The 13,264-nt window shown below is 44.2% G+C and overlaps 1 protein-coding gene across 1 annotated transcript in view; it reads right to left on the bottom strand.

The window, feature by feature from the left end:
• Positions 1 to 13,264, bottom strand: part of PLCB2 (phospholipase C beta 2) — a 220,748-nt gene that overhangs the window by 87,569 nt on the left and 119,915 nt on the right. Inside the window, exons 7-8 of the mRNA XM_030215186.1 lie at positions 7,594 to 7,669; positions 20 to 120 (exon numbers count right to left, since the gene is read on the bottom strand). Coding sequence (XP_030071046.1) covers positions 20 to 120; positions 7,594 to 7,669 — 177 coding nt within the window. The remainder of the gene's footprint in view (positions 1 to 19; positions 121 to 7,593; positions 7,670 to 13,264) is intronic.

The raw sequence follows: 13,264 nt of genomic DNA, 5'->3' as shown, positions 1-13,264 counted from the left end.
AAAAAATGTTGAAACTCACTAAGAAGTGAATATCTCATCAATCTCTGGTCGTGGACACAGGTGCATGAGGAATGTTTTATAAACAGACTCTGGAAAATCTTCTGGATTGATAGCATCATTCTGTAATAAAACAAAAAATGCAAGTTATATAGATAGGCAACATATTAGCATTTATCCTGGATAAGTCCACTCCACTGTACAATGATGCACTCACTCAGGGCCATAGCCCTGAGTGTGGCTGCACAGGGTGCAAGGGAGGTGGGGGAGACCCCCCCTTCATGGGCATACCCAGTGCCTCCCTGTCTCCCTCCCACCTCTTCCCCTTAAACAAATGATATAGCATCTCCACCTCTCTGCTTATAGGACATGATCTTCTACCCATGAATGGAAGGTTTGAACTGTGAGGATTACAGGAGAGGGGGGGAGATGCTGCCTCCTTGTCTCTCTCTCTCTCTCTCTCTCTCTCTCTCTCTCGTCCCTTCGCCCCCCAATGTTTGTGGGGGAGGGGCAGAAGGAAGACAGGGAGGCACTCTGCTGCAGTGGTGGGAGGGAGCTTTCAGAAACCAAAAAAAATAGAGCAGCTTAAAAAGGCTCAAACTTATTAAAAGTCTTTCAAAATAAAAGGTAGTTTCAGATGTATATATCCAGACTTCACAGGTGCACCCGCATGAGTGGCAGTCAATTTCAAAATGTAGTTTTACTAAAAGCAAAATGGATTTAATTGTAGAGCAATAAAGTTGTTGAGATAAAAATGTTGACAGTGGTTACATTCATTGTAATTTCGGTACTTTTACTTTTTACTCAAAAAGTATTTAGGCAATAACTTTTTTACTTTCACTTAACTAATTTCTTAAATGTACTTTTACTTAAGCATTAAAACATGCATTTGTTTTTACTTTTACTTAAGTACTTGGACCTAGTACTTTGAACCACACTGCTTTTTAATAAGTGATTTCGGTAGTACAAATTAGGAAGTGTGGAGGGCCTGTAAGAAAGACAGTCAAAAACAGTGATTGCTTTTGGGCAGGGGGAAGGAGTATGAGTTTGTTTTATGTATTCTTGGGAATTTTTTATAAGCTGAATGAATGATGTGGAATATAAACTAAGATAGTAAATTAGTAAATGAATTGGACTTACTTGCTGGGTACATAATGCACAGTTTTAATTTATATTTCAAATCATTTTTATTAGCCCATTAGTGCCCAATGTTCCCATATGTGGGAACAAATATGAGAACATTGGGCACTAATGGGTTAATGCACAACTATAAACAGCTGAATACAAGACAAGTAACAGGAGAAGTGCAAGGATATGAAATTCCCCCTCCCCAATCCTCCCCCCCCCCCACCCCACCTCCCTATCCCAATAAAAGAACAGATACAGAATGGGTTACAAATACAGACAGTACTTCGATCAGCTGGAGAAAGTGTAGTCCAGAAAGGGGAGCAGGTATTCTGAAACTGAAGACCCTGAGATGTAATGTCCTGGATTGCAAGATACTCCATCAGTAAAAGGGTCAGCATATGTGCCCGCCACTGCAGGAGTGATGGAGCCCGAGAGGAGAGCCAGACCACAAGAATGGTTTTCTTGGCTATTAAAACAGTATGGGACACAAAGCCTTTCATACTCTGAGGTACGGGTAGTGAAAGAGTGGCCTTGCCAAAAAGCAGCAAAGGATCAGTATGAAAGCCACATTTCCAAAGCTGAAACACCAGAGTCAGCAAGGCAAACCAAAATCCATGAATCAGAGTTGCATCAGGGGCTCCACACTTGACAGGTAGCAGTAAAGCGAAGATACATACCTGTAGCAGGTATTCTCTGAGGACAGCAGGCTGATTGTTTGCACATGTGGGTCGTCGTCCACGTTGGCCCAGGAATCGGCATTTTGCAAGCAAAATATAAAAAAAAGTCTTGCTAGAGTCTTCTGGTGTGCGTGCAGCACGCACCGCACATGCACGGACCAATTTCCCGCCCGTCGCTTGAACACGTTCCTCAGTTAAATCAAAAGCATAAAAAGAAACAATAACAACTCCAAAGGGGAGGTGGGCGGGTTTGTGAGAACAATTAGCCTGCTGTCCTCAGAGAATACCTGCTACAGGTATGTATCTTCGCTTTCTACGAGGACAAGCAGGCTGCTTGTTCTCACATGTGGGGTATCCCTAGCAACCAGGCTCACTCAAAACAATGAACATTGGTCAATTGGGCCTCGCAATGGCGAGGACATAACAGAGATTGACCTGAAACCATAAACAACTAACTGAGAATGCAGCCTGGAACAGAACAAAAATGGGTCTAGGTGGGTGGAGTTGGATTCTAAACACCGAACAAATTCTGCAGCACCGACTGCCCAAACTGACTGTCGCATCAGGTATCCTGCTGAAGGCAGTAGTGAGATGTGAATGTGTGGACTGATGACCACGTTGCAGCCTTGCAAATCTCAATGGAGGCTGATTTTAAGTGAGCCACTGAAGCAGCCATGGCTCTAACATTGTGAGCCATGACATGGCCCTCCAGAGTCAGCCCAGCTTGGGTGTAAGTGAAAGAAATGCAATCTGCTAGCCAATTGGAGATTGTGTGTTTTCCAATGGCGACTCCACTCCTGTTGGGATCAAAAGAAACAAACAACTGGGCGGATTGTCTAAAGAGCTTTGTCCACTCCACATAAAAGGCCAATGCTGACTTGCAGTCCAAGATGTGCAAACTGCTTTCGCCAGGGCGAGTACAAGGATGGGGAAAGAATGCTGGCAAGACAACTGACTGGTTCAAATGGAACTCAGACACCACCTTTGGCAGGAACTTAGGGTGTGTATGGAGGACTACTCTGTTGTGATGAAATTTGATATAAGGTGCATGTACTACTAAGGCCTGAAGCTCACTGACCCTATGAGCTGAAGTAACAGCCACCAAGAAAACGACCTTCCAGGTGGCAGTAATTCAGTGGTTCAAAAGGAGCTTTCATCAGCAGAGTGAGAATGACGTTGAGATCCCATGACATTGGTGGAGGTTTGACAAGGGGCTTTGACAAAAGCAAACCTCTCATGAAGCGAACAACTAAAGGCTATCCAGAGATAGGCTTACCCTCTACACTGCAATGATATGCACTAATCGCACTAAGATGAACCCTTACTGAGTTGGTTTTGAGGCCAGACTCTGATAACTGTAGAAGGTATTCAAGCAGGGTCTGTGTAGGACAAGAAAGAAGATCTAGGGCCTTGCTGTCACATCAGACAGCAAACTTCCTCCATTTGAAAGAGTAACACCTCTTTGTGGAATCTTTCCTGGAAGCAAGCAAGACTCGGGAGATACCCTCTGAAAGACCCAAGGAGGCGAATTCTAAGCTCTCAACATCCAGGCCTTGAGAGCCAGAGACTGGAGGTTGGGATGTAGAAGCGACCCCTCGTTCTGAGTGATGAGAGTTGGAAAACAGTCCAATCTCCACGGTTCCTCGGAGGACAACTCCGAAGAAGAGGGAACCAAATCTGACACGGCCAGAAGGGTGCAATCAGGATCATGGTTCCGCAGACTTGCTTGAGTTTCAGCAAAGTCTTCCATACTAGAGGTATGGGAGGATACGCATACAGAAGGCCTGTCCCCCAATGTAGGAGAAAGGCATCTGACACTAGTCTGTCATGGGCATGAAGTCTGGAACAGAACTGAGGGACCTTGTGATTGATCTGAGTGGCAAAAAGATCCACCGAGGGGGTGCCCCATGTTTGGAAGATCTTGCGGACTATGCCCATGTTCAGTGACCACTTGTGAGGTTGCATTATCCTGCTCAACCTGTCAGCCAAACTGTTGTTTACACCTGCCAGATAAGTGGCTTGGAGAAACATGCTGTGACGGCGAGCCCAAAGCCACATCTGGACAGCTTCCTGACACAGAGGGCGAGATCCGGTGCCCCCCTGCTTGTTGATGTAAAACATGGCAACCTGATTGTCTGCCTGAATTAAGATTACTTGGTTGGACAGCCGATCTCTGAAAGCCTTTAGAGCGTTCCAGATCGCTTTTAATTCAAGGAGGTTGATCTGCAGACCTCTTTCCTGAAAGGACCAGACTCCCTGAGTGTGGAGCCCATCTACATGAGCTCCCCCACCCCAGGAGAGATGCATCCGTCGTCAGCACTTTTCGAGACTGAGGAACTCCTGACAATCAGGGCCAGTCTTAGCAATTGTGGGGCCCTGTGCAGACCAGTTCTGTGGGGCCCCCGCCTGCCCCCTGCCCAGCTCCCCCTCCCCCACCATAAGTCATAATTTATCCGAGTTTAAAAAGAGGTTTAGAGCTCTCGGAAGCCCACCTCACCCAATAACTTGATGTGCATCTAGCACGTTTCAGTACAGAGCAGCAGACAGCAACAGTGATTTTCATATCCTGTCAGCTGCTGAGCTCAGAGCCTCCTCGCTGCTGCGTCCCGCCTTTGTGAAGGCAGGAAGTGACATCAAAAGGGGGCAGAACACAGCAGCAAGGAGGCTCTGGGCTTGGCAGCTGACAGGATATGAAAATCGTTGCCGCTGCCTGGTGCTCTCTGCTGAAATGTAGATGCACATTAAGGTACAGAGCAAGGAGGTGTTCCAGGACAGGAGGACAGACGTGCCAGAGATGCGGGGCCCTGTTTGACTGCCCCTGTCGCCCCTGACCAGCCCTGCTGACAATGTTCACCCAGGTGCACTGTTGTGATTGGCATAAAAATGGCTGTGCTGGAGAGTTTCATTGTTGGTGGGTCTTGCTATTCTACCTTAATAAGCTTCAGTGTTAATGCTATTTGGTTGTCCTTAAGCCCTTGTGCTGGAAGATCAAATAGAAACAGGGACCTACTCACTGTGCTGTAGGAGGGCCCCTCTAGAGTTCCTAGGACCTAGGGCATAATACCTCTGAAGTACAAAAGAAAATAACCTTTTTGAAATGTCATTTTATTGCCTTCTAAAGATAAACAATCTAAAATAAGGTCATAAACCCTGGGGAGGAATTTAGCCTGTTGCCTTTGAAGCTTGTTTTCTATATCTAACCTGGATGAGCATTCTAAAACTCTAATCTCAGTACATGGCTGGCCTGAAGCAATACTTTTGTGTACCTCTTCATACTCACAGAGGGTCAGGGAGGGAGCAAATAAAGCCATCTCACAGTCACACTCCCAGGGGATGTTTCTGGAAGGAATGGAAGTGCTCATACAGGGCCCTAGCTTTGTAGGATCCAAACATGCAATCCCTGTCAGTAAAATTCCAATCACGTTCAAACACCCTGAGATTTGGTTGTTCAAAAATGAACTAATTGTTGGAATTTTTTATTATTAAAAAAAAACAGTAGCAAAACAAACAGCAATTCAGGAGTTATCCTGATATGGTTCAAAAACACGGGCCTCAGAGAAGAACAAAATCCAGAAATTCTTAGCTTTAGCAACTCAGGTGGACTCACAAATTTTGACTCCAGTGGTAAGAACTCAAATCCTTTTTCTTCCAGGCTGAGATGGATTTTGCAATTACTACCACCACTGTATGTGAATCTCTTTCATGCAAATTCATTTTGGGCAGTGTGTTTTTTCTAGTGAAAAAGGTGTTGGTACTCAAATGCCAGGCCACCCTTCAGGGGTGGGGTGATCACTGAGGGACCCACCCCACAATAGCCAGGCCCCCTGCAACTAGTCACAGAATCTATGACAAGGCAGAATTTGTGTGTAGAGCCTGAGCTCTTTCATTAAAATTTGGGGACCACATGCGTCAATTTTAGCAGACAATAGAAAAGGTGCCGGTACTCAATACCCCCAAGTACCCCCTCAAAAAAGCCCTGATTTTGGGTATCCTAAAAACCTGACTGGCTGGATGTATCCCGAGGACTGGGTCGAGAACCCCTGCTGCAGACAAAGGCTTCTCTGAGATCAGAGTTGAGCTACACCATGCCTGAAGGCCAGAACAGATACAGAGAGGCATCCAAAAGAAAAATCCACACCACTAACCAGAGGTAACCTGTACAGATTTCACTCACTGACTGGGAGAAGAAAGTGAACTAAACCTAGTTAGCCTAGGAAGGAATTCTATCCAAGCAGGGTTTGAAAAGGTTGTTTCTAGTACAGAGCACATAGATACTATGTGGTTGAGATGTTCTCATTTCAAGTTAAAAAAATCATCTATCTTTAGAGAACTAAAGGAAAACTGCCTTGGAGAATAAAAATCCCCATAATCTACTACTACTACTTAACATTTCTAGAGCGCTACTAGGGTTACGCAGCGCTGTACAATTTAACAAAGAGAGACAGTCCCTGCTCCATAATCTCACAGTGGCCACCAATTGGACTGTGTGCACATCCTACAAAGAGTGTTTGTTTTTCAGCTTCCTGTTTAGAACATAAGAATAGCCATACTGGGTCAGACCAATAGTCCATCTAGCCCAGTATCCTGCTTCCAACAGTGGCCAATCCAGGTCACAAGAACCTGGCAGAAACCCAAATTAGTAGCAATATTCCATGCTACCAATCCCAGGGCAAGCAGTGGCTTCCCTCTTGTCTGTCACAATAACAGACTATGGACTTTTCCTCCAGGAACTTGTCCAAACCTTTTTTAAACCTAGATATGCTAACCGCTGTTACCACATCCTCTGGCAGTGAGTTCCACAGCTTAAATATCCTTTTGAGTGAAAAAATATTTCCTCCTATTTGTTTTAAAACTACTTCCATGTAATTTCATTGAATGTCCTGAGCTGTCAGTAGGTTTTAGTTGTTAGGGCAGGGTGACGTTTACAGCTGTGCTTGCCTCCTAACTCCTCAGCAGCTTTTTCCTGTCCCCTATACACTTACCCCATTGCTTTCCACTTTCAGCCATTGCTGAAAAGTTTTCTTGCTTCCCCACCCCCCACCCCTCCCTTTACTGGACATGCACACAAGAGCTGCGTCTACCGCACAGCTCTTGTGGGCATGTGTCAGGAAGTTCCCGAGCCCTTTACCAATCAATGCTCAACACTAACAGTGGGCATATAATTTGCATGCTGTTAGTGTTGAGCATTGGTCTCCAAAAAAAAAAAAAAAAAAAAAAAATCAGTGCTCCACTCGTTTTTTTTCCAATGCTGTAGAGAAAAGTGCCGGAGTTCTGTGCATCTTACCCTGAGAGTGTAGAGTGTGTTGTGTAGATCAGTGAACCAAACGTCTACTTTAATGCATTTGAATTGTATTTTTAGCCAGTATATTGTGAAAAATGTACAAGGATTTGAAAGTAGTGTAGGTTTGTTTACAAGGCACTGTAAGTTGATGTGGTCTGCTGTTAGAGGACTCTGTAAGGTAGGGATGAACACAGGCAAAAAAAAAAAATTGGTTTGTTTTCTGTTTGCCTGTTTTTCCTAATTTTTTAAATAATTTTTTGGTTCTTTTCATGCACTGATTTTATGGAAAAGTCAACTTTATTTAAAATGTAATAACGTTTTAAAAGTGCATTAGAACTTTGTAATACACGCAGATCAATTGAATGCACATTAATTCTTAGCTGAATACATGTTAAATTGGTTTGTGTGCAGTAAAATTCTTCAGGCGCACAAATGATAGAAATGTGCTCTAGAGAATGTTCATCCCCAGTGGACCATGCAGAATGTAAATATTCCTCAAGAGAAACGTACCTTGTTCTTGGGGAGGTGACAGGCACTTAATGCACTTTCTACCCTCTTCCTGTCTGCTGGAAACATCTGAAAAATGCTGAAAGTAGAAATGGTAAGAGAGGACAGGTCTCAGCATGAAGGATGTTTCTCTAGTTTTACACAAGTGGTATCAATAGAGCATGAGTTAAAAAGACCAAATTTCTTTACACTGCTATCAGGTTACAACCTTAAGAAAATGAGATTTCTTTTCTTTTTGTGTGTGGGGCCAGATGATTTCTCCTTTCTCTGTTCTCTTTCAGCTTAATCAGAACCAGTACTGGCACTCTAACACTATGAGGCAGATGCAGCAACCAAACGTAAAAAAATCTAAATCGTTAAAGTCCCTAACGATTTTAAAATAACAAAAAATGCACCAAAAAAAAAAGTCACACATGCTGAGATCGGTATTGAAACGTACAATGTATCAAAGAATCACAATACACATCGTTAATCGGCCCCCAAATCATGCGCAGAGCAGCCAAGCGTTATGTTAGCTGCTCTGCGCATGCCACAAACAGTCAAAACACAGTCAAATCACAAGCACATGGCTCCCAAATCAAAATAAAAATAAAAAAAGGATCGGGAGGGGGCAAGGGCGCTCATCAGGAGCGTCCTGTACGGACGGCCTTGCCCCCCCCCGCTGCTCCCCACTTTCCGCCGCTCCCCCACCCCGAAAAAGCAAAATTCAAGCAGCCCTGCTCCCCACTTTCTGCCGCTCCCCCCACCCCGAAAAAGCAAAATTCAAGCAGCCCCTGCCCTTGTGGAAACAGGAAATGAGGGCGGGACCAGAGCTGAGAGAAAGAGAAGGGAAAACTGAATTAAGCACCGAGCCGAGCCTGCATGCTTTTTACTGCTGCTGCCGCCGCCATAACCCTGACGAGGTAAAATAGATGACTTTTAAAATTCGGAGGGAGGGGGCCTGGAACTCGAAGGGAGGAGGGAGGGAGGGAACGAACTTCTGGTGGGTGAACTATTGGGGGTGCTCGAGCACCCACAGCACCCACGGAGTCGGCGCCTATGGTAAGCACACCACGGGCTTACTGCACACCAATCCAGAACTACCACCAGGCTGCTGGCGGAGCCTGGTGGTAGTTCTCACCCCTAGCATACCACCATTTCTAGTGCTACAAAAATATGATCTATTTTTGTAGTCATGGAACTTAACTGGCAGTAATAGGGCAGTGCCGTGTGCTGCCCAGTTACCACCGGGTTAGTGTGGGAGCCCTTATCGTCATCTCAATGATTGGTGGTAAGCCTCCCCCCCCCCCCAAAAAAAAATGGCCATGCCACATGGCCATTTCTTTTCCCCCAAAAAACACAGCCTTTTGCCCGCTGCAGTAAAAGGGGGCTTCAGTGCATGTCAAAAACATGCACTGATGCTAGCGCAGGCCCCCTTTCACTGAAGCTTAGTAAAAGGGCCCCTGGGTGACGTAGTCAAAATCTGATTAAATACAAGAAGTGGAGATGAGAGGGCTCAGCTTGATTGAGGGATGCCAGGCTCCATGTATACACACAGGCAGCTCCTTGTGATTCTGGGCAAGTCACTTAACCCTCCATTGCCTGCCGCATTGAGCCTGCCATGAGTGGGAAAGCGCGGGGAACAAATGTAAAAAAAAAAAAAAATACAGAATGCAGACATTCAGCGTATTACAATGTACAAAAGATGTGCTATTGATTTAAAACATGAAAACATTCACAATATTGGTTGCATGCCTGTCATTTCTCAACTAAAAATACACTGAAAAGCTACTAAAAACCATTTTAGCTTATGGTAAATTTAGTGTTTTTTGCATGAAGTATGATGATTTGCATGAATTTTTCTATGCATTCCGCTGATCCATGGGAAGAAAAATTGCACAAAATTAACCAATGCAAAAAATTTTACAAATAAACAAAACAAAGAAACCTCATACCTCTTTGAGGTATAGATTTTTTTCAAATATGTGGTAACAGTTAATGAGTTGCTTTGCATGGTTTGACATTACAGCAATTCAGTAACGATCTGAATAAAATTTTACATGCAAAATCCATGCATAAAATTTTATTCCCTCTGAAGGTGAAAAGGTTTGTAAATGGTGCCTTGCATGTACCAACGCCACACAGTTCATAATATTGTAAATAAGACACACTTTTTTGGAACAGTATTTGCAAATTTTTACACGTTAATACATCACTGTTATAGTTTGTGCCATGGCCTAGGTTCTGAAACGATTAATTGTATTTACTTTCTAGAACTTGTGAAACAATGTTTACAGAGTTTTAATGAAAAGTGTGCTTTGTAAATGAAATTGGAGAACCGCACCTAAACAGTAAGCAGGTATCAGTGTACAGCACATGTTAGAAATTCTTATGTCAACTGAATCGTTTTTCTAGGTCCTCTATAGGCATGTATTCAATAAAGTACCATGCCTCAGACTCACCTAATCCATTTCCAACTACCTCCAAATAGAACCTTAAATATATCCATGGTGAGCCCTCCATCTTACAAGAAACTCATCCCAAGGACTGAAATAATTGCAGTAAATCACTAATATGTCCAGACTAATGCGTAGTGAGGGCCACAGTAATGAATATGCAAAATATATTAGTGTTTGTGACACAAGTCAGGAACGGGCTCTCTGGTTACATGGAGGAGACTGTCGCGTGGTTTTGTATTCTTTTACTTTCTTGATAACCTGTTTGTTATATACTGTTTTTATCAATAAAAAAGATTTAAACATACATGGAGGAGACTGTCTACGTTCATCATGAAAGCTAAATGCCCCACTGTAGTTTTCGTATCAGTGAGTGTGCTGCAGGAGAAGCAGAATGCCTGTTTGTTTTGGGATGCCCAATTCTGCCCCCATCAACGCCACCATCCCTTCCCTATGATTCCATAGTCTCCTCCGTGGTGTTCAGCATCTTTCTCCTTCCTTCCCTCCCTCCCAACACCCCCACCTCTGATCTCCAGCATCTCTGCCCTTCCCTTCATCTCAACCCCCCATAATCTCTAGCATCCCTGCCCTTCCTTCTCATCTTCCCACCCATGGTCTTCAGCATCTCTGTCCTTCCATCCCTCAAACCCTCCCGCTATGGTTTCCAGGATTACTTTCTTCTATTCCTTCCCTCCCACATGGTCCTCAGAATTTCTTTCTTTCCCTATCCCACCCTCATGGCATTTAGCATCTCACTCCTTCCCTCTCCCCTTCCCCCTCCAGCATCTCTATCCTTCCCTTCTTCCTTACCCCCCTGCCCATAGTATTTCCCCCCTTCAGCATCTCTCTCCTTCTCTACTACCCTGCCGCAGCCAAGCATTTATTCCCTTATCTCGCTTCCCTAGGTACACGAGTCTATTAGCTGCATACATGGGGCCTTAAGCATCTGTGCATGCTCAAGGCTTGCTGACTCCTGATGCCTCTTATGCAGTTGATAGAGTCACCACCCTGGGGGAGTGAGGTAAGGGAATAAACACTTCACAGTGAGAGAGGCAGAGAAGAAAAATTTTGGGGGTGCCATGGTATCTGTGGCTCCCCTCGTTCTGATGCCTATGGCGTGTGAGCATGCATTGATAATGAATAGAATAGAATAATGACAAAACACAGGTTAAGGAACTATTATCATGCTTGTCCTCTGCTACATTACACTGGTGTAGGATATACAGCTCTGGACCTTGCACATGACAAATGATATTGGAAAAATAGACAAGGACTATAGAAGAGTTACTACAGTAATGAAATGCAGAGAAAGAGAAATTGTTGAGGTAAGATGAAGCAATCTCAACTGGGGTCTGAGTTAGTGGAAAATGCAGAGTGAAGTACATAAGTACATAAGTACATAAGTAGTGCCATACTGGGAAAGACCAAAGGTCCATCTAGCCCAGCATCCTGTCACCGACAGTGGCCAATCCAGGTCAAGGGCACCTGGCACGCTCCCCAAACGTAAAAACATTCCAGACAAGTTATACCTAAAAATGCGGAATTTTTCCAAGTCCATTTAATAGCGGTCTATGGACTTGTCCTTTAGGAATCTATCTAACCCCTTTTTAAACTCCGTCAAGCTAACCGCCCGTACCACGTTCTCCGGCAACGAATTCCAGAGTCTAATTACACGTTGGGTGAAGAAAAATTTTCTCCGATTCGTTTTAAATTTACCACACTGTAGCTTCAACTCATGCCCTCTAGTCCTAGTATTTTTGGATAGCGTGAACAGTCGCTTCACATCCACCCGATCCATTCCACTCATTATTTTATACACTTCTATCATATCTCCCCTCAGCCGTCTCTTCTCCAAGCTAAAAAGCCCTAGCCTTCTCAGCCTCTCTTCATAGGAAAGTCGTCCCATCCCCACTATCATTTTCGTCGCCCTTCGCTGTACCTTTTCCAATTCTACTATATCTTTTTTGAGATACGGAGACCAGTACTGAACACAATACTCCAGGTGTGGTCGCACCATGGAGCGATACAACGGCATTATAACATCCGCACACCTGGACTCCATACCCTTCCTAATAACACCCAACATTCTATTCGCTTTCCTAGCCGCAGCAGCACACTGAGCAGAAGGTTTCAGCGTATCATCGACGACGACACCCAGATCCCTTTCTTGATCCGTAACTCCTAACGCGGAACCTTGCAAGACGTAGCTATAATTCGGGTTCCTCTTACCCACATGCATCACTTTGCACTTGTCAACATTGAACTTCATCTGCCACTTGCACGCCCAATCTCCCAGTCTCGCAAGGTCCTCCTGTAATCGTTCACATTCCTCCTGCGACTTGACGACCCTGAATAATTTTGTGTCATCGGCGAATTTAATTACCTCACTAGTTATTCCCATCTCTAGGTCATTTATAAATACATTAAAAAGCAACGGACCCAGCACAGATCCCTGCGGGACCCCACTAACTACCCTCCTCCACTGAGAATACTGTCCACGCAATCCTACTCTCTGCTTCCTATCTTTCAACCAGTTCTTAATCCATAATAATACCCTACCTCCGATTCCATGACTCTGCAATTTCTTCAGGAGTCTTGCTGCTTTGCCTTCTGTGAGACTTATCCACCACATAAGGTTCAGTGTTTTCCAGCTTTCTGCTGTCTGGTTGCTAGGCTTACTATTTGTGATCTTGCTTGTGTCAAGGAGTTCAGGGCATGGGAGCAAGCTCCGCCCACTGCCAGCTACAGCAGACGCCACACCAGGTTCATTGACAGCTATATTTCTGCTGTCTGGTTGCTGCTTTGCCATCTATGAGACTTAGCTGCACCAGGTTCAATGTTTTCAGATTGGGATGAATCTTGGCAGACTTCGATAGATGACCCCATGTCCTCATGGCTATAAAATTTTGCATGTCCCTAATCACATAAGTGGGGTGGTGGTTTGTTGATTATACATAAAGCATTCTTTAATTTAACATTAAGGGATTCTGTTAGTTCTCCAGATCTAGAGATATTAGCTTGTGAGATAAAAGATTACTCTTTTATGGGGAAATTGTGTTGTATGTTAATCTACTGCCAACCTGGTACGTGGTCACTAGCTCGTGAGGTTTTTATTGATTTTATAACGAGGAATAATGTGGATTTTAGTTCTATTTTATTATTAGGGGAAATGGGACTTGATATACCACCTTTCTGAGGTTTTTGCAACTACATTCAAAGTGGTTTACATATATTCAGGT

This window comes from Microcaecilia unicolor, chromosome 9, assembly GCF_901765095.1.
Source record: "Microcaecilia unicolor chromosome 9, aMicUni1.1, whole genome shotgun sequence".
Classification (NCBI taxonomy): domain Eukaryota; kingdom Metazoa; phylum Chordata; class Amphibia; order Gymnophiona; family Siphonopidae; genus Microcaecilia; species Microcaecilia unicolor.
Note: the sequence above shows the minus strand (reverse complement) of the source record. Positions and strands in the feature narration are given on the sequence as shown.